A 20,543-nucleotide genomic window follows, 5' to 3' on the forward strand; every position below is an offset into this window, starting at 1 on the left:
GATAACCACATGTTTTAAGAGCTTTCTTTGCATGTCTGTGTTCCTTTTCTTTGCCTTCTGCCTCAGATGGAACATTTTGTGCCCAGAACATTTCCTCTTAGGCAGAAGGGAAAGAAAACAACTTAACCTTTTTGATATAAAATGGTTTTTACTTATTTTATCCCATCATATCTCTGTAATTTTTTTTTTTTAATTGAGTTATGTTCAAAGACATGTTTTATGAGATCACAGTGACCTCTAGACATCCAGCAGACTTCCATGTGAATATTTCAGAAAAAAAACAATACCCTCAGTCCACCCTTTATATACTGTATCCTGTGAATGGGACAGAATGACATCCGAAAATGCTAATGCTTCCTGACCCACCTGTTGCTGGCACAGAGGCACATTATAGGTGGAAAAACCTTCCAGGAAGTAATGGTGAAGGCTACAAGGTGCAGGCAGGGTGTTTGACTTTGTAACACTCTTTGGTGTAAAAGGCTTGTCTGCGTGTTTGACCACAGCATGCTACGCTGTCAAACATCTTTATTTCTGGGGTACAAAAAAGCAGTTACAGGATGATATCGGCTAGCACTTTCCAGGGTGTCGGCCACAGATGGAAAATTGATTTTTCCTTCCAACAACATTTCATCTGTTCACACATTTGTCGTATCCGATACTGGACCGGACAAGTCCATGGGCTCTGATTTGGAGGTAAAGGTTAAAGACAGAACCTGTATGATCTACACTGCCTGTCATATTTACATCACAAAGCAAAACCTGACTGTATAGCAAAAATCAGCCACATAATTTGTATTACTGTATGCATGGGGGGGGAAGCTGGAATCTGTAAGAACACTGCAAGAAAAACTTTTGAAGCTCTGTTCAGATTACATTAACACTTTAGAGAATCATTTCATGCCAATCACGGATTATAGGGTTCAAAAAGAGAGGCTTCTTAGTTTTTGGTTGCATGCATGAAGAAGTGTATCAAGGAGGAGGTAAACAACAGATGTAGTGGAATAAAGCAGTCTAATCCTTTAGGTGAGAAATAGAATTAATAATTATTTTAGGAGATTAATAAAAATGGAAATCTTCTAACATATAAAAGCCACCGAATTTAGATAACCATGAAATGCACTGTTTCTTTTTCTTACTTTTCTTTTCTTATGCCTCATTTGTATTAAGGTATTTTCCTCTTTAGTTCTTTATGCAGCATCAATCAATTTGATGTAGAGCTTCATCCACACAGTGTTCCTAAATTAATGGGGTTTATTCTTGAACACCAATCAGAACAATGTTTAAAAAGGGGGGGCTTTCTTAGTCCGTATGCCTCATTTCTGTGTGAAAGAGTTCTTGGAGACATGAAGGAAGAAAATAATCGATACACTACACAACACTCAGAATCCAACACTAACACCTTAACTAAAGGTTTTCTTTCAAAATTTCCCCTGACCCTGAAATGACCATGTTCTGTTATTGTTGCTTCATCTTCACTGAGGGGCTAAGAGCCACACAGAATTGATTGTATCTCCACAACATGGAGATGGTCATTGATCTTATTCTTTTTTTTAAAAAATAAAAGAAAGAAAGAAAAAACGCTTTGTTTAGCTGACATCTGTCTTTTCTCTCATGGTCAGGATACCCCAAAGCTTTATGGTGCAGGAAATCAGTGGGCTGCTTGATTACATTCAGTGTTTCAGCAGGAACACAAAGTACTGCTGCTCTTTGGAAAAATGCCAAAGACTAAATCTACCATATCAGGTCTGTAAAATTCAGAAAGAGGTTTCCCTACAGTGCCCCTTCCTTTTCTTTGCAGCGAATTTGATGGTGATCTCTGACAATTCCTGATTGTGGTTGGGGTACAGTGTCATGCTTCTTTTATCTCTCATTCTCTCCAGAGAGTAGAACCAATAGGCGTACTGCGCCAAGGCACCGATCACCACAGGTCCTGTGTTATTAACTGAGGTCAGATGTGAAGAATCAGTGATTCTCACACCTTCTTCCTGTCACTCTCTTTAATTCTCACTCATTCCTCACGGGAACTGAAAGGTTTTGACTGATCAATCACCTGCAAATAGCTTTATTGACACGGCATATGTAACGTCTGCATTGATGAGGCTGTTTGGACAAACAGTTGGCATGGTCACATAACACTCAAGCAAGTGAAGTAGTCTCAGACTCAGCTCTAATCTGTAGTAAAATATTAATGAATAACTGTGGAGTTATGGAACCTTAAGCAAATGAGCAGATTGGGACAATGTTTCAAAAATTGACCAAAACAGTGAGGAAATTATTAAATACACACGCTAACAGCTCCTCCAGTTTTATTAATACATTTTTAATAATGCAAATATTATACATATTACACATTATTCAGTCTGCAAAGGGATTAAATTATGTGTAAAAGGGGATTGGCAGTCTTCTGTCAGGCCCGGCACTCAGCAATTTGAATTGACAAAATTAGATGCCAACTCTGTGTTATTTCAGGCTGGTCGGGCAGGGAGGGAGCAATAGATCCAAGTCCTGCATTCAGCTGTACTGTATTTTATTATCAGCATTAGTCAAGCGGCATGATGCACTGGGCTGTGAACTCTGAGCTGTGATCAGCTGTTCCACTCGGTCAGTCCATTAACACTTTTCTCCATGCATTGTCCTGAATCTAACCGCCCACTGTCCCTCCGGCACTCGGGCAGGCCAGAGCATGAACAACTCTGATATAAGTTGCGTAATATATAGATAATATATATGTTATATATCTAAGCTATTATATTATACTAGTGCTACCACTGGTGTTTGGTATTATAGTGAATATTCCTTATCGCCTCATGATGTGTGACTAGTTAACTAATATGAAGAGAGGTCTTTTTTGTGACCTTGATGCTAAGTGAAAACCCAAGAGCTGGGGGAAATCAAAGCAGCACACTAACATTGCAGCGCTTGAAGGTATACGTCACTCAATTGATTTGATTTGTAAGCTCTTCTACTTCTTTCTCCTCAGATTTATTTGCATGATAATGTGCAAGTGTACTAAAGAGAAGCACCACACACCACGCGTGATCAATTGATAAAAAGTCCCTTATCAGACATGCACTCACACTGCTGTGTACTCTCATTCCAATTTTGTAAGAATCTCTGTTAATTGTCCTTCTCTGCCGTGTGGCCTTTATGGAGCCACAAACATGAACCCACAAACGCACAAAATCTTTAAACTACTCCTCTCTCTCTCTAGGGATATTGACCTTGCCAGTTACGTTCTGGTTGGCTGCATCCTGCGCCGATGTTGGGTCTGTCAGAGGAAATATACAGTCCTTGGCTGGAACCCAGGTGTGCTCAGGCAAACTGTTAAATTTGGTCATTACTCTTGTAATAGTGCTTTTATGGTTTGTTCACAGGGGCCATGTGCACAACCGCCTCAGCAGAGCTTTGCTGTAAGGTCTGCAGACAGAGACGAAGGCATCATTTCTCAAGAAGCTCAAATTAAAATAGCTTCCTGTGTCCACGTATGAAGCACCATGACTATAAAGCAGACATCTAAACAGCCTGTTGCAGAACTGAAAGATCTATCTATCTATCTATCTATCTATCTATCTATCTATCTATCTATCTATCTATCTATCTATCTATCTATCTATCTATCTATCTATCCATCTATCCATCTATCCATCTATCTATCCATCTATCTGTCTAATTTTGGATGTATGCATGCTACAACATATGTACGTCTGAATTGATTTGTAAGTGTCAACTCAACTAGAGGCAGGACCAGGAGGAGGGAAAAGCAATTCTAACGGCTTTTTGATGTAGATAAATGGCGTACAGATGGCCCACTCAATATATTTAAATGAGATATAAAAATCGGGGAGGGGGTGACTGGAATACATTGATTAGCCTACCAAGCAGACACGTTTTCACTGCTATAATTCAAATGTTTATATGATTTGATAAGTGCCCTTAAATATCATAAAAACGTTTGTAATGATGTCATCAAAAGTATTTTAAACAAACAGAAATTACTAAATAAAAATCTTAGCACTAAGATATCGCTATAAACATGATTTTTATTTGATATAAAAGTGTAATGCATTAATAAGAAAACGGTAAACTGTTACAACATAAATGTACACCGACATAATGGATAATATATTTGTTATTGAAGTTGTAAAACCCCTGTCTGTTTCAATTTAATGTCTGAACTAAATCCAATACTTTCCATTCATCTACTTTGTTTTTGGGATTAGCTATAGGGTAACAACAGTAAAAATACTCAGTTTTGTCCTCTATTACACTGTAGAGGAGAGGCAAAGTATTGCTATGGCAACATGACAGACACACTTGTCATCAGACATGTAATGTTTTCATCATTGTCATACCAATTTGATTTACTAATGTCTCATGACTCCTCATGGGGGTGTTTATCAGATTAAAAGGAGTGAAACTGACACAAGTTAACCAATAGTGCAGACAGCAGAGAAAAGCAAATCTGAGAGATAATCAATTGACTTGACACATTATTAAAATTTAACATTAATGATAATAAACAAATGCATTTCTCCAATTACACTGATGTCATGATGTATGTATGCAGTGTACATAACATCACAATCCCATTCCAGTCACGAGAAACAGTATTTTACTATGAGCTACTCATTTATTTCTACCCTGAATGCACTGATACTCACCTTGATCAGTGCGATGTAAGTTGTTATATTACCATGTTCTTATTAATGTGGTACATAATTACGGCTAACATAATACATGTTTAATTACATAAATATTATTCAACAATAACAGTTTAAAGAATTGAAAAGTTTTAATTTGTGTGTCATTAAAACTTTTCAATGGCAATACCATGAAAATACTTACTTACTGGCATAACATACCATCTGTAAAAGGTTTCCTGAAATATCTGTTAGTCTTAACCTATAACTCTATTTTTATGTAAGTCATGTAGTCTGTGATCTTTCTGCTTTTTGTAACTCTACCTTGTGAAGTTGAATGACGACTCCCGAAACAGAAATTATCGAAGAAAGCTTAAGTCGGCTGTAATTAGGAGATTTTGTGCCGTCGCGGTAGAAGAGATCAATACAAAGATATTAATATACAAATGAATATAAAACCATCAAAACACAAAAGATAATGCAGGGAAATCCACCACTGAAGACAGCCTTGGGTGGTGGTATTATGATTCTCTAAGATGCACCAGCCTAGACATTTTATGACTGAAGAGATAATCCTCTTCATTCAGCCATCTCGGTCTGCAGACACTATCCTGAAGGTAAGAACTGCTAACACATTCCAAACAATACTGTCCGACAAGTGTAAATTGTATTTACCCACAGTTCACCTTTAACACTGGGCTGCAAAAGAAGCCCAAATGCGATTATGCACGTGAAGAATTAATCCCGAGATGAGCACAGGGTAATGTATGGTAATTATCCAACAGGATATTCTTGCGTAGCGATTAGCATATCTGGGAGGCCAGACATGGATGGGAGGGCAGTCTGAGAGGAAGGAAAGGACACAGCTGCTGATAAGAAGCCCAGATTTCTTTTTTCTATGTTGATGGTCTGGCTACAGGCAGTGACTCATTCTCCCCTTTTTGTTTCTCTCTATCGTATATACGCATATACAACATCAGATGAAAATCTGAACAGCTGGATGTACACAAGCACTCACAGACTGACAACGCACCTATCATAGCGAATGCTGGTAAAATAAAGAAGGGGAAATGATGGATATCTGGGAAACAAATGCTCTCAGACACTTACAGTGTGTTTATTTTGCACTTCGGTTTATAGTTTTATAAATCCAGCTTACAGTTTATGCCAGCAGCATGGTTCAAAAACTTTAAACAGGGCATGTTTGTTGTTGTTTAACCTGTATTTTTTATGCAAACAAACATGCCGCTATCATTTCTCATGAAGACTTGTTGTTTTCATATGTGCAGAATATGGTTTATAATGGTCTTGCTAAAATATGTAAGGTCTTCTGTGAAAATGATATCATCGCTCAAATCTATATGCATTGAAAAAATGGTAATAATGGCTCCTTTACTGATAAAATTAGTCATGCATTTCCATTCGTACTACCACAGATGCTTGTCAGCTGTGTATTGATCATTTTATTTTAGATATTATTATTTATACATACTATTACATTTATACAGTTATCACTTCTCTATCCATCTTGTATGAGTTTGGGACAAGAGAATGCAGCTTGGTAGAGTTTTAGCTTCACTGTCAACTTCAAGTGAGCCTCAGTCCAAGTGATACTGATTTAGAATTGTCATCCAAATAGAAACATGACGAAATCTGAATCGTGAAATCCCCAAATTCTCAAATTCTGTCCAGTTATAAAAGGAAAAATGTTTGTTAAATTGTTGAATTGAACCAACATCATCATTATTATTTTTATTTTATTTTCATTTTTTCCCATAACATCTTTTATGCCTCTTAGCATCCCCCAGCTTTTCATTTCTTCACTTCTACATCTTCTGTTGTACCAGTAGCAGTATTTATGAAATCTGAATAACAGACACAGGTTTCAACCCATTTTTTTTTTTTTTTGGCTGCCCTCTAAACCCATTGCATAATGTGACCATGAACCACTGTATCAATTCTGGGTTTGGTATTTAGGTGTAATCAGCCATGTAGGACACCAGTTTGCTGAGAAGCACGGGCCTTTGTGAGATGCCCATCTGTTTAGTGTATTGGGACAAGCCCAGTCCCACAGAGCTGCTGAAATGAAAGGGGTGAGTATGAGAAAGCCCAGCTGAAAAGACAAGGGTGGGCGGCTGCATCAGGGCACAGTCTGTCTAAGGCACTCCTGCAGTTCTGTCTTATTCTAATGCAGCGTATACGAGTCCCCTGCTTGCATACAACTCAGAGATCAGAGACTGACAGATGCACCATGGGAAGCAGACTGGGATGTCTGATGCATGCATGCGTCCATCCTTTCATGCATGCGGTGTCTGTGTTCTCTCACTCTCTGTTAAGCTGTTTAGCTAATATTTGCCTATTGACTTGACAGTGTACATATTACCCTGCCTTGGTGACCTCTTAGCAGGACATGTATGTGTGTGAGAGTAGATCGATTCATACAGTGGGCTCCCCCATCCTTGTTGTTAGTATTCAGCAGTTTGGCTGAGCAGGGTGGGAGCAGGTGATAAGCTGCTATAGGCCAGTGAAACCATTCCAGCAAGAGTTGTGACCCTACTTCAGCAGGACTGATTATATCTTTCCCAGGGCTGCTAGGTCTGGCAATCGAGCCTACACTACAGCCTGAAACATATCACCCCAGACTGAGATCACAGCAGCCATGTTCGAGATAATAATAGCCAGTGAGCAAACAGTGGAAATGACAACAGCGTTGTTTTCAAAATTCTGTTCATCCTTTAAAATGTGCTTTTGATGAGTTATATTTAAAACTGTACATTCCTGCATCTTCATGGCTAAGCCAGACTCCTGTCACATTTAGAAATGTTTCTGTAAACTTTAGATTAAACATAGCTTTAATCGGCTTCTTTGGCCTATTTTTAAGCTAATTTAACTATTTTATTTATAATTGTACAATTTCACATGATGAGTGCACAGACAGTTTTTGATAACCTTGCACCTTTACAAACAGAAGAGCAAAATAATAATGGAAAACACACACACAAACCATTTTTCCCGAGCAGCCTGGAGATGTGGGGCAGGTGACCTGCTTGTGAGAGACTTGCCATGTGTTGCATGGAAAAGAGAGCTTTTGGTCCTGTAGGTCCATATGCCCTCAAGCTCCAACAATCCTCCGTCCGCTTCCCCCTTAGACTTACACACAAGCATGCTTCTCTCTATCAAAGCAGGCTGCACCCCCACCCCCGGCGCACGCTCTTGATAACTGACAGCAGCTGCATTGATGAGCACAATGCACGGGCCAAGGCAGCTCAGCTGGCCTCACTCCCCACTTGACACTGGTTTGACCTCTGGCATGTGAGTCTTCCTCCCCGAAAGATGCTCTTCCTATAGCCTGACACAGTCTGTCTATCTCCTTTACCCACACTCACACAGACAGAAGCACGACACACACCCAGAAACGGGTGCATCCTGAGGTTAGCTGGGTCAATTAAATTCAAACCAAGGATAAATGATTTGTAAATCATGTACAGATAAGGAATTAATGGACAATAGAGTTAGCAGCAGTGCTGCTTTCATTTTCACGTAAAAAAGTACTCACAGCAAGCATCCGTGGGTGTTTCTTCCAATGACCCATAGTAAGGAAGTAATTCTCAAGCAATCTTTATTTCATTACTGCCTTTGAAAAACCAAGTCACACTGTGCTTCACAGGTGAACATAAAATATAATACCAAAAGTTGCATAACTGGTGAAGCATTGAGAAAATAAACAAAGATATTGAATAAAAAAAGAATAAAACCATAGTTTCAAGGAGTTGTTATGTACACTTCTTGCCATATACTCATACATACTTCCATATGCGTACAAGGAGCATCAGCAGTGTATCCAGTACGAGTGAGCATGAAAGGCTTGTAATAGCTCACCTCCCTAGGGGACTGATGACACCAAGGAAACCAAACAGAAGCTGATGGTATGACAGAAGAGCTGGGGAGGGCGTGCTCATCGCTTCCCCTCCACCATTGTGCTCCTTTACAACTTTACAAAATAGCCTTTTAATTTGCTGCAGCGTCTGGGGTGTCTGAATTGTGCCAGCATCAATCACCATCATCACCAGGGCCGTAGGCACTCCGTCCCTTGGGCCCTCTCACTGAACGGCCCCTGAGGCAGATCACTCTGTCTTCCCTCATACAGGCTAGGTTTCCCAATCTGTGCGATTGCTTGCACTACCTCACAATCATGCAAACAATGTGATGCTGTTTGAACCCTAACATTTGCTCCACTCGACATCACTCAAATTTTGACCAGCCTTTGATACTCCAGTGTTGTGCATGAGAGAAAAAATCTAAATACAAATGACACTGGCTTGAGCATGAGATTTCATTGGTTAGTTTTCACTGGTTTTTACTTTAAGAAAATCTATCAAATTTCTCTTTTTCCAAAAAAAACAAAACAAAAGAGAATATTTACGTTACATTAATATATATATAGACTAATTTTTCTATAAGGCTTCAAGATTTGGCTTGGGAAATTACCCCCATGGTGGAAAATGATATATCAAGACAGTGCCAGGGTAAAACACACTTCTCTGGGTTTGTTTTGGGGTTTGTTTGTTTGTTTTTTTTAAGTATTTGAGGTTAGTTGGTTAAAACTAGAGAAGGTACTTTGACAGAAACTGATAATAAACATTGTTTAAACTGTTTAAAGATCAGTGCTTCATGAAACCTGGCTTGTTAGGCATGTTAGGGATAGAGCCTGATACAAAAACCTAATAATACCTCCTCCTACACAATGTTCAGTTTGGGTGCAAATGATTCAAAGAAGTGTTGGCTCAGATTGGGATTTCTTACATGGTTTACTAATATACACGCATGGCTGATGGAAAAGTTCTTATATAGTGCTTGATATGTGCTGTACATGTCTTATTTACTTTTTCTAAGTCCAAGTGTTTTGCTGCAGTACCCTAACCTATCAAGGTGAACTAACAAATAGAGATGCCTTTTTAGTAACAGACTGCAGTATCGTGATTGGATTAAACTTAAATTGTCCACAGAAGACAAGAAGGGCATTAGGAGAGGGATTTCATCTGCTACTAGTGTGTGTGCCTGTGCCTGTGTGTGTGTGTGTGTGTGTGTGTGTGTGTGTGTGTGTGTGTGTGTGTGTGTGTGTGTGTGTGTGTGTGTGTGTGTGTGTGGTGTGCTTGTAGTTTTTATTACCTTAAAGCGTTGCAGACCTATATAGGTTTTTATGTTTCTATCTATTATATTAAGTATATTGACTCTACATGTAATGAAATGTTCTATATAAAATAGAACTGACATTGACACTGACAATTATGTAGACTGAGACAGCTTCTCTTTGTTGTTCTAATAAATGTCAGCTGAGTAGTGTAAATGTTCAGTTAGGCTGTTGAGCTAAGTTTCACAACTTTGGAATTGTTCTTTTAAACTAAGCCTGTCCATCCATATTCTCTTCTGCTTATCCTTGTCAGGGTCACAGGGGTGGGGCTGAAGCCTATCCCAGCTACCATAGGGCAAGTGGCAGGGTATAGCCTGTCCAGATCGCCAGCCTGACGCATGGCTAACATAGACAGATGCACAATCGCACTCACATTCACACCTACGGGCAATTTAGAACCACCAAATAACCTAATCCCACTGACTGCATGTCTTTGGACTGTGGGAGGAGACGGATATCCCCCATAGAACTCACACAGACACGAAGAGAACATGCCCGCTCCACACAGATAGGTCCTGGAAAGGTGGTGGAGTGGAACTCAGGACCTTCTTGCTGTGATTTATTGAATTCATTGACAGATGGACGGTTGGCTAGAGTCCATCTCTTCTTAACTGAACTCTTGCCACGTATAATCCCTGTTCTAGTGCTAAGGCCAGGCAGTTATCATGATGTCACTTATGAGCTGTTCTGACTGAACAAAGCAGACCATTAAGCACCATTCAGCATAGGTACCAAAATGGTAAAGTTATCCCGCTTCACATTAGGAATCTCTTTAATCTGCAGATATGCTTGTCATGCCTTATTGTGTGCTGCATAGTATTTTCTTTAATGTCTGTCACTTCCCATTCTGCCACTGCCTAGTCAGTTTTAATTGACTTTAATTAGCATCTAGTAATTAATTTTGTTTTCTACAAATTATTTGTATGAGTGGTCCCAGTGGGTGGCCTTGTTCATCTCGTTAGGGCCAATTAGCTGCAATTAACAACCACTAATGACTTGCTTTTTTCATTCCAAAACAAACAGTGCACACCCTGGCAGATTCCAACGCTGCACAGAGACCTCTTGTGTGTATAAGTGGTGCTGGGGCCAAATGATGGGCCAGGCCTCTAATCAACACCTTCCCTGGAGAAACCAAACTCACTAAGGAAACATGTCTCCAGCTTCCAGCTTCCCTCTGGTCTTTTTGTTGTCATCCACTATTACACCAAAGCTTCTGGGAGCAAACTTACTAACAGAATAAACTTATGAGAAATCTTTATTTAGTTTAACAGTTCAAAACTTGTGAAAACAAATTTATTGTTGAGTGGGTGCTTATTTTTGCTTTTAAAATAATAATAAAAGTAATAATAATAAATCACATACTTACAGTGCCACTGAGAGACTGTCCTTTCTGCACTGTGACTACGTCTTACTTGCAATGTTTTGACGCCATCTTCGTATATGGTTCTGTGTAAAGTGTAAGGCCTGATGAGTGAATCAGCTGATAAATTCATAATTTAAAACACATCCTCTTAATTAGTCAGCATTTACAGTTTATCAATAAGACCACAGCCTGAAAATAGTAATAACGATTCACGATATGCTACAAACCTGCTTTATGCACACAATTCTAGCATTAGATAGGCCCTTTAATCCCTTGATTTTAATTCAGTACACTAAGTAAATGTGTACATAGTTTGTTCACTGAATCAATAATAACCCCCTACTCCCCATCACAATTCTGCTTGATTGACTGGTTGTCAATAACTGAGATCCACATTAGTTGTGCTAAAAGCAGAATTTTAAAGTAATGACTTTAAGTGTCAAAGAAAATGTGGAGACGGTAACGTTGTAAATCAATACAGTGGACTCTGATAAAATGACTGATAAAATTACGAGTTGTAAAACGTCAGGCGTGATGTGACCTTGCTCAAAAAGACGAAAAAAGTCAAGAGAAAATCCGAAGTGTGGCTTTAAAAACGAATTTTTTTTTTTTTAAAAGAAGAAGTTTTTTTTTTTAAATCTTCAAAGAATATATATGTATATATATATATATATATATATATATATATATATATATATATATATATATATATAGCTCAACCTACATATCGGGACATCGGATATCAGGGCCCAGCAGAACCCGAAGCTTGTATGAGAAAATGCGCTATCTTCGTCCCCAGTGTACCAACATGGTGAGATAGCATCTATAAGAGGCAGCCTATCGCCACAGATTATAACCATTAGTGTTCCCAGTCATTTCAATGCAATGAAGAATAATGCAGGGCCACAGCGTCGGTCTGTGTGAAAAGACTGTGTTGAGCACGTCCTCTCCCCACAGCCTTCTGCTGGGATAGACCTGCTGATCATTTGTCACCTGCCACTGATTCAGTCAGACTTATTCTCCGGCCTTTTCCAAAGGAAATCATTTATTCACGTGACATTATCACGGACTCTCAGCACTCTATTCTACAGAGGAAATGTATATCAGTCAAAAAAAAAAAAGACTATTATTGTAAAGTGAACCACTTTCCTTATTATTTTATATTATTTATTCGTAACTATAATTTCTTTTAAATATTAGTTTGAGCTTTTCTTTTTAGTTTGCGGTGTTAACATTAGACATCCGTCACTAAAATCTGCTTTTAGAAAATTTATTTTTTAACAATTTTCCAAGAAATAAAAAGGCTTTAAAACATATTGAGGTTTCCTGTAGTTTTTACCGCCACATTTCTATTTCCTTTTATTTTATTTTGTAACCATGATGCTTCACCTCTGTAACTTAAATAGTTATTTGTGGCGGACTGAAATGAAATCCCCTCATCCTCCACCCCTGAAGCTGACGTCACAGGTTTGTTAATAGGCAATAGGCTGAGCTCCGCTAGGTGAGCTCATTACAGCGTCTCTCTCAGAGAGAGCTCGTCAGAGGCAAAATGGGACACATATGACCACACTAAGCGCACAGGCAGCATTTTATTGTTGTTCGTTCTTCTTCTCTACTTTAGCCAACTGCGGATTTTTCGCAGTGAATGATTTTAATATTTATGAATAGCTTATTTTTTTATGTCCTTTCCCTCCTGAAATCGCACACCTCGGATCATCTTCACGGCCCGCTATGATCTCCAGTCAGTGATTATTATATATACATATTTTTTTTAAATACCAGTTTGTCTTCAACTGCTGATCTTTCATTTGGAGCAAAAGACTGAATTTGGATTGTTGCCCTGTGGAACAAAAAAATCAAACAAAAAAAACTACTTTTACTCTCACTGATGGCGACCTAATCGATGCGAATAATTCGGATGAGCTGGATCTTTTGGATTATATGCACTAAAGCGAATCCATATCTAGGTGAGCGGGACGGAAGAGAAGAGGAAGAGTTGATTTCGCACTCGCACACTGGAGCGGGAATAAGTCTAGACAATGCTTCAGTGTGCCAGCTGTGAAAAACCTATTCTCGATAGGTTCTTGCTCAAAGTTTTGGACAGACCGTGGCACATCAAATGCGTCCAGTGCTGCGACTGCAAATGTAGTTTGACAGAGAAGTGTTTTTCTCGAGAAGGGAAACTGTATTGCAAGAATGATTTCTTTAGGTAAGAATTGACAGTGTTTGTGGTTTAGTATTTATAGAAAAGGTTTGGGTTTTTTTTAGTCAGTTAAAAACAGGTTAAAAATGCATTCCAGTGGTTGCAACTAACCATCTGTTTTTATACAATGGGCACGCCTGTCTGCTGTTATTTTATTTCTTCGTCTTATCTTTCTCTTCTCTCTTTTCGTTTAATTCTCGGTTTTCTGTCTTCTTTGAAAGTGAAGCTAACCCTAACTGCTCGTGTGATTATTATGATGGAAAATATCTTACAATTGTACCTAATATTTGTGTTTAGCCTGTTTAGTTAGACAACTGCATTTTTACTTTCTGCTCAAATCTTACAGTTGTGAAAAACTGACTGTGGTAATTTCACTGACTACAACACACTAAGTTTCCGGTAGTTTGAATGGGGGGTTGTTTTGTAAAAACAACACAAACTTGTCAAAACTGGGCCTAAAGTCATAGCAGGTGTAAAGGTGTTCTCCTAGATTAAGACCAACATATCACGTCTGTGCCAAAACTTTTCCCTGACTTTGGTTCTCCCTCTTGAACAGGAAATTTGGAACCAAGTGCGCTGGATGCGCGCAGGGGATTTTACCCAGTGATCTAGTCCGCAGAGCCAAGAGCAAAGTGTTTCACCTGAACTGTTTCACCTGTGTGATGTGTAACAAACAGCTGTCCACCGGAGAGGAACTGTATATCCTGGACGAATTCAAGTTCGTTTGCAAAGAGGACTATGAAAACAACTCTGGGAAAGACACAATCCTCCTTTCAGGTGATTTATTATTATTATTATTATTATTATTATTATTATTATTATTATTATTATTATTATCTAGTGTATTTTATTTATTTTTTTAAAAAGATTCCTGAGGTGCACCTTTCATAAATATTTAGCCTAGAGTAGTGGCATTTTCTGATTGTCTTATTCTGATTACAGTAACGACGTGCAGCGATCCAAGTCTGTCTCCGGACTCTCAGGACCCGCAGGACGACGGGAAGGAGTCAGAAAATGGGCATTTATCGGATAAAGACACGTGCAGCAACGAGAACGACGAGCAGAGCGCCGTCGGAAAGCGACGCGGGCCTCGGACCACTATAAAAGCCAAGCAGCTGGAGACCCTGAAAGCGGCTTTTGCGGCCACACCGAAGCCCACCAGGCACATCAGAGAGCAGCTGTCACGGGAGACGGGTCTCAACATGAGAGTCATCCAGGTAAAAGCAACAAATATAGAAAAAGAAAAAAAAACCCCAGATAACTATAAGTTTACTGTTTTTTTTTATTCATACACAGACTCACACAAAGTGACAGTAACACAATCACCAAGGCACTAGTGTTACAGAGAATAAAGCCTTTGATGTAGGCAACTCAACAAAGCAATGTGGCTGGTGGCGCTTGCAAGCACCCACGTACAATATATGCTCTGCTGATTTTCATTTTTTTCCCCCGCCTCTCATTTGGGGTTTTCCTTAATCTGTGCGCCCAGTGCGTCCCTAACATCACAGAGGACTCATGATGCCCATGGGCATTTTAAAAGGCCCCCTAATAATAATAAAAAAAATCATGTCGCACAGATACATCTTGAATGCTAATTTAAAAATGCTATAAATTATATTTTTAGTGACCTAAAAAGCTAATTTTGCATGTTTTTGTGTCTTTTCTCATCAACTAAAACCTTACCCCAATTTACAAAGATCTTGTCATTATTTTTGGGTTGATTTATTTCTAATCATCGTCATCCAAATCATCCAACTGCAATTTGTCGCCCTTATTTCAAAAAGCTGTTGGCCGCACTTCATAATTCATGCTCTTTGTTTTTGAACTGCTGTCTTAAAGGTTTGGTTCCAAAATCGGAGGTCCAAAGAGAGACGTATGAAACAGCTGAGCGCTCTAAGCGCTCGGAGACACGTGTTTTTCCGCAACCCGAGGAGAATGAGAGGCCTGGGAGAGAGAGTGGAACCAGGAGAGCTTGGACACTTTTCTTATTATGGAGGTGAGCTATATAAAATAATGATTAAGATTTAGTGTTTTAAGACTGTCACATCATAAACAAACAGATAAATAAGCAAATATGGTACAAAGTATCTATGCTTCTTCAGGTTGATGCATTAGCTGTAATCAATAAAATGAACCGTATACAATCTTATAATCAATGCTGTTTTTGACCAAATTGTAAAAATTCAAGATACATAAAAAAGCCACTACTATTCTTTCTTTAAATTCTGACACAATGCACTAATCCTTATGTTCATATGAGTGCAGAATATCCTGGTGAATACTATGGCTCAGGAGGGAATTATGAGTACTTTCAAGGCCCACCATTATCGCAAGCACAGACTCCAGCAGACCTGGGCTTTGTGCCCTCCACAGTCCCGGCTGGCACTCCACTAGGAGCCATGGACCACCATCATCCTGGGCACCACTGTCCCGGAGAGGTTCAGTGTTTCTCTGATACATTATCTCATCATCCCGTGGACTCACCAAGTCCGGAGCCCAATGGACCAAGTTCAATTCACAGCATCTCCAGTGAAATGTGTGGCCCCAGCACGCCCTTCACCACTGTTTCTCTCAGTGACAACGGATACACCAACCAGCTGTCACAGCCCTCTTCAGAAATGAGTGAAGGCACTGTTTGGTAATCAGGCTAAGACCGAAATACTACAAATGCAGTTTGAAGGCAAACCCTTAACTTTATTTCATATATCAGCTATTTATTTATAATTATTTATGAATATTTATTTATTTATTTATTGTATTTCATTATGCTTTTTTTTTATTTTTATGTTGGTTATTTATTGACGGGCCACGTATTAGATAGTTTGGAATAATCTGTGTGAATTGGCTCGTTAATAGGTTCGCAGTGCTGGGCCTCACTGACTAAGCAATAAACAAATACATTAATACTGCTGAATCGTATTTTAGTGTTTACAAAATCTTTTCTGTCATGTACAGTACTGTGCAAAGGTTTTAAGCACATTTAATGCTTATATTCTTTATCCATTATACAAGAATATCAACTGGCCATAAGCCCATTCTGTATTCAGTTTTTTTTGGCCCATGCTAGCTGGAATAGACAGTTAAGAAGATGGATGTATGGATGGACAAGGCAATGGATATCCCCAAACATTCACACAGAGTCATAAAGAACTTCAGTGACAAGAACTACAAGGAGTTCTGCAAGATGCTATGGCCCACAGAGACCCCTCGTCTCATTATGCTGTATTTATATCAGTCTAAGATAGCAAGAAGCGATGGAAACAACTGAGACCAGCCTAAATGCAAAGAAGAATTGTGACCACACATTCAAAATGGCTGGGAGAAAGAAAAAAAAGAGTACCCTGATAAGCAATGGTAAGTGCACCCATAAGAATCTGTGCTTTTTAAAGGAAAAATGGTGGTCATACTCAGTATTAATTTGAAACTTTTTTTCTGCTTAGTGCACTTTATGCAAAGTTAATTGATAAAATGTCAGATTTCATTGTCATTTCTAAAAACATTCAAATTTTGATATGTTTAACATTTGCACAGCACTGTATATGATGAAACTGACCTTAAAATTCAAATGTGAACTGTGTGATTGTATTTGTTTTTATCACCTTTCAGTGTTTCAGCCAACTTACAAATTCCAAGTATGAGTTTGTGTGTAATATTCATGTTCATGTATTACACATGAACCACCCGCTGATTACAGATCATGAACGTGATACATCTGACCAAAAACATTTCTCAGGACTGCGGAAACATTGCATTGTTTTTTGTTTCGCTACACCTTTCTTATGAATAATTTGCTGTTTAGCATGTGTTTGCCTTCAAAGTATTGCCATTTTAATCTGAACATTTACATGAGTAGAAAATGATTTGACTGTGACATGATATGAGTCCAACCTGACAGTATGTATAATAATGGGCAATAATGGACGGAAGAGTCAATTGTTTATGTGACACTGCAGTGTTCAGAGGGTTGATTTTGAGTTGTTTTGAACATCTTCATTCTGACATTTCATTTAAGGCCAGAATGAAATAAATGAAATTAAATGGCAACCCATTTAATGCTACTATTTCACTATTTTGCATACCTCAAAAAATACTGAAAACACAATAAACTGTTGCCAAATGAAAGGACATCGCAAATCCTGCCATTTCAGTTGTAAAAAAAACAAAACAAAAAACACCTCTAAAGACTTAAACGGCTTTTGTCTTTAAAATGTCAAATTATTTATAACGATAGTATTTCACTTTTCCACAGACGACTTTTTTTCCATGAGATACTTGACCTTTCTTATCCGGTTTGTGAAACAGGCATCACAATGCTGTATAATAAAAGTCCTATTGATGATTGTTATTTGTTTATCACTTTTGGGGGAAATGATGGGAATTCCTTTTTCAGTCTTTCCTGATTTTGTGAATGTTTATTGAACAGGGATTTGTTAACATGTATGTAATCTTTTGAGATTTTTAAATAGACCAAAAAGATTACCAGAGGGAATCCTTTTAGTGTACAAATGTGCATTTAAAATATTTTTGTTGTCCTTTAATAAACACACTCTTATGGAGTCTGATGAAGAAGCCAAAGTGTCAGCAACTGCTTAAAAACTGCTGCAAGATTAGAAATAAGTTCTAAATAACATCAGCAATAATGCATAACCGCTAAAAGAGTTCAGCTCAAAAGTACTTGTATATTTATAACAGACATTGTAAATTTGCTTAGCTTAATCTGTTACACTGATTGTGAAGAGCTACTCATTGCCATAATTTACGGTTTTTACCATGACACTGAGTGCTCACTGTTCTGCTAAATTGGGAAAATTATGACTAAGTGAAATTCTAGGAGGAAATACAAAACGTCTCTTTGAAACTTTACTATAGATTCACCAAAATCAGAGCTGTTGTGCTAATGTGTTTATAGCAACATTATCTAATTGGCATTGTCAATATATGAACATCTTCTTTCCCCCGGTTATGTTCAGTGAGCCTAAGCGACATTTCAAAGACACAATGTTTAAGTAGAAAGTTATCAACTCACATTACATACTGTATATATGTTGGTTTTTCCTTGTGTTATGCAAAGGAGCTTCATAAAATCTTTGGCACTTGTTACTTTGCTAGGTGTTTTCTTGATAATTCAAGAGCTGCAAGCACGTATTTGGATTCGCCGGCAATAAACAATGAGCCTTTCTCTAATGCCAGCTAAGTGACATGTTGCAACATTAACAGGCTAATGACAGAGTGACTATTTTCAAGCCAGGGAAAGGTGAGAGCATCATAAAAGGGGACAGGACGCTGCATAGTGGATCAGTAAGCAGTGAAGCGGGAGACTGAAGGAGCAGATCAGTGGAGCTGATTGGGGGAGGGGTAGAGGAGACGAGCAATGTCACAAGGCATAAACTGCAGGAAAACATGGGGATGGATCATCCACCTCCTGTGTATCTAGAGGCGTGTTTATAAGTTGAAGATTAGATTTGACAGTGGCTAACAAATGTCAACCTGATCACAAAATATTATAAAAAGACATATGAGAAAATGTGGAGCTGAAGCTGGAAAAGAGAGTTGCACAATTGTTAATATGGTTTGCATTAGACTGATGTGTTTGAAAAAAACAAGTTCAGTCTCCCTTTTGCGTTACAACTTTGCGAAATGTTACGCTGAATGTTAAAAGAGTGACATTCAGCGTCATTTCCCCCCAAAAATTCATAGCAGGCAACTTGTGCTTTTAAACACTATTAAAACGATGTGATAAAAACTATGGACTTTGACATAACTGGGCATGTTTTTTGCTTAACCAGACACATGTATATACCAGCTTATGATGATGAGCTTAACTTAAGCTGCTAAAAGAGCTAGATAACATCCTAATGTTCAATATTCATCAAGATTTTCTTATAAATACGTGCAACTTGTCAAGGTTAGTATCAGTGTTGCCTGCTGCTAGTTGGTAAAGTTAATGGTAAATGGTATTTTCACTTATGCTTAACTTCCTATTCACCCATAACCCTTTATCAAGTGTAGAACCCCATGTAGTAACTTTATTTGCATCATAACAACGGAGAAAAAAACCCCAAAAGAGTAAAATGTTCATGTGATAACCTCTAATAACACTCAAATTTTGAATTATTCAGTGAAAATCCTATAAAAGATTGAAATTGTTCCAGTCATAACATTTTCCTTAGGTGAAGAAGTTTAGGACACTGATGAAGAGGCAGGTGGTAGCACAAACCTGAGCTCTTGACCTCTCCAGTAATATTAACTGGTGGCAGTGTCATGCTACTGGGGGTTTTTGTTTTCCTGGTGCTGTTTGAGTTTGTAAAGGGAATTCTCCCTCAGAATCAGCGATTGAATTGACAATGTTCCAGAGGGCAGTAGGGGCTGAAACATATGCTATCCCCAACTGAACACCTGTAGAAGATTGTGGCCCAGTGTACTGTTCACCAAACACTAAAAACACCAAATGAGAGAAGAATAGTGTTGTAGTAAGGATTCTGAGAGTTGCAGAAGCATTGCCAGGTGCACTGAAGCTGCTCTAGCCCAGCACCTTACCTTTAATTTGTTACCTGTCTGTAGAAATGTACAGCTACTTGATATAGAAATGTAATCCTCAGCAGATAATGCTGCAGTGTGAGGGCTCTGAGATGCAATCCAGAGTTTATTTATGTCATTTAAATGTGCTCTCGTGTCATTTCAGCTTAGTATGAGAGATAGTACTGCTGTTCTTGCTGGCCTGCTCTGCTCTCCCTCGTACTGTGTGTGCAAGAAATTCTAATCATGATGGTGAACTTAACATCAGTTGGCCATTCAGTGTAATTTGGTAGAAAGTTTACCACTTAAAGCATGTCTGAAAATGCCCCTAATACACAATATTATATTTTTTGCTAATATTGATCTTTGAATTCTGCTAATTAACTGAAATTTACAACATTTACACGTTCCCGTTTGCTGTAGCAGATAATGTTATGCTGGAAACGTAATCCCTATAATCTCAACAAAATACCTTGATGAAGAGAAAGATTTGCAAGTCAAACGTGAAACCAGAGAATCAATTTAAATCTCGCTGACAATGAGAGAGAGGGGGGGGGGGGATAGGACTTAATTGACCTCTAAGCATTGATTTGTGCACTTACCTACCAATTTAACTGCTTTCATAAGTGT

At 38.5% G+C, this 20,543-nt stretch overlaps 1 protein-coding gene across 1 annotated transcript; it reads left to right on the top strand.

Moving 5' to 3' along the window:
• Positions 1-12,706: 12,706 nt before the first annotated feature.
• LOC120723247 (LIM/homeobox protein Lhx1-like) lies at positions 12,707-18,668 on the top strand. The gene is made up of 5 exons (XM_040014590.1): positions 12,707-13,403; positions 13,954-14,174; positions 14,340-14,614; positions 15,237-15,393; positions 15,663-18,668. Exons 1-5 carry the CDS (start codon positions 13,234-13,236, stop codon positions 16,037-16,039), a joined length of 1,200 nt encoding a protein of 399 aa, XP_039870524.1. The 5' UTR covers positions 12,707-13,233; the 3' UTR covers positions 16,040-18,668.
• Positions 18,669-20,543: the final 1,875 nt, after the last annotated feature.

Source organism: Simochromis diagramma, unplaced genomic scaffold (assembly GCF_900408965.1).
Source record: "Simochromis diagramma unplaced genomic scaffold, fSimDia1.1 OVJJ01000676.1, whole genome shotgun sequence".
In the NCBI taxonomy this organism is placed as follows: Eukaryota; Metazoa; Chordata; class Actinopteri; order Cichliformes; family Cichlidae; genus Simochromis; species Simochromis diagramma.

Bases quoted from the DNA above. Each gene is read 5' to 3' on its own strand.
- LOC120723247 (XM_040014590.1), top strand. From the start codon at position 13,234: ATGCTTCAGTGTGCCAGCTGTGAAAAACCTATTCTCGATAGGTTCTTG. The intron at 13,404-13,953 runs GTAAGAATTGAC...CCTCTTGAACAG, and splicing joins TGCAAGAATGATTTCTTTAG to GAAATTTGGAACCAAGTGCG. The intron at 14,615-15,236 runs GTAAAAGCAACA...GCTGTCTTAAAG, and splicing joins TCAACATGAGAGTCATCCAG to GTTTGGTTCCAAAATCGGAG.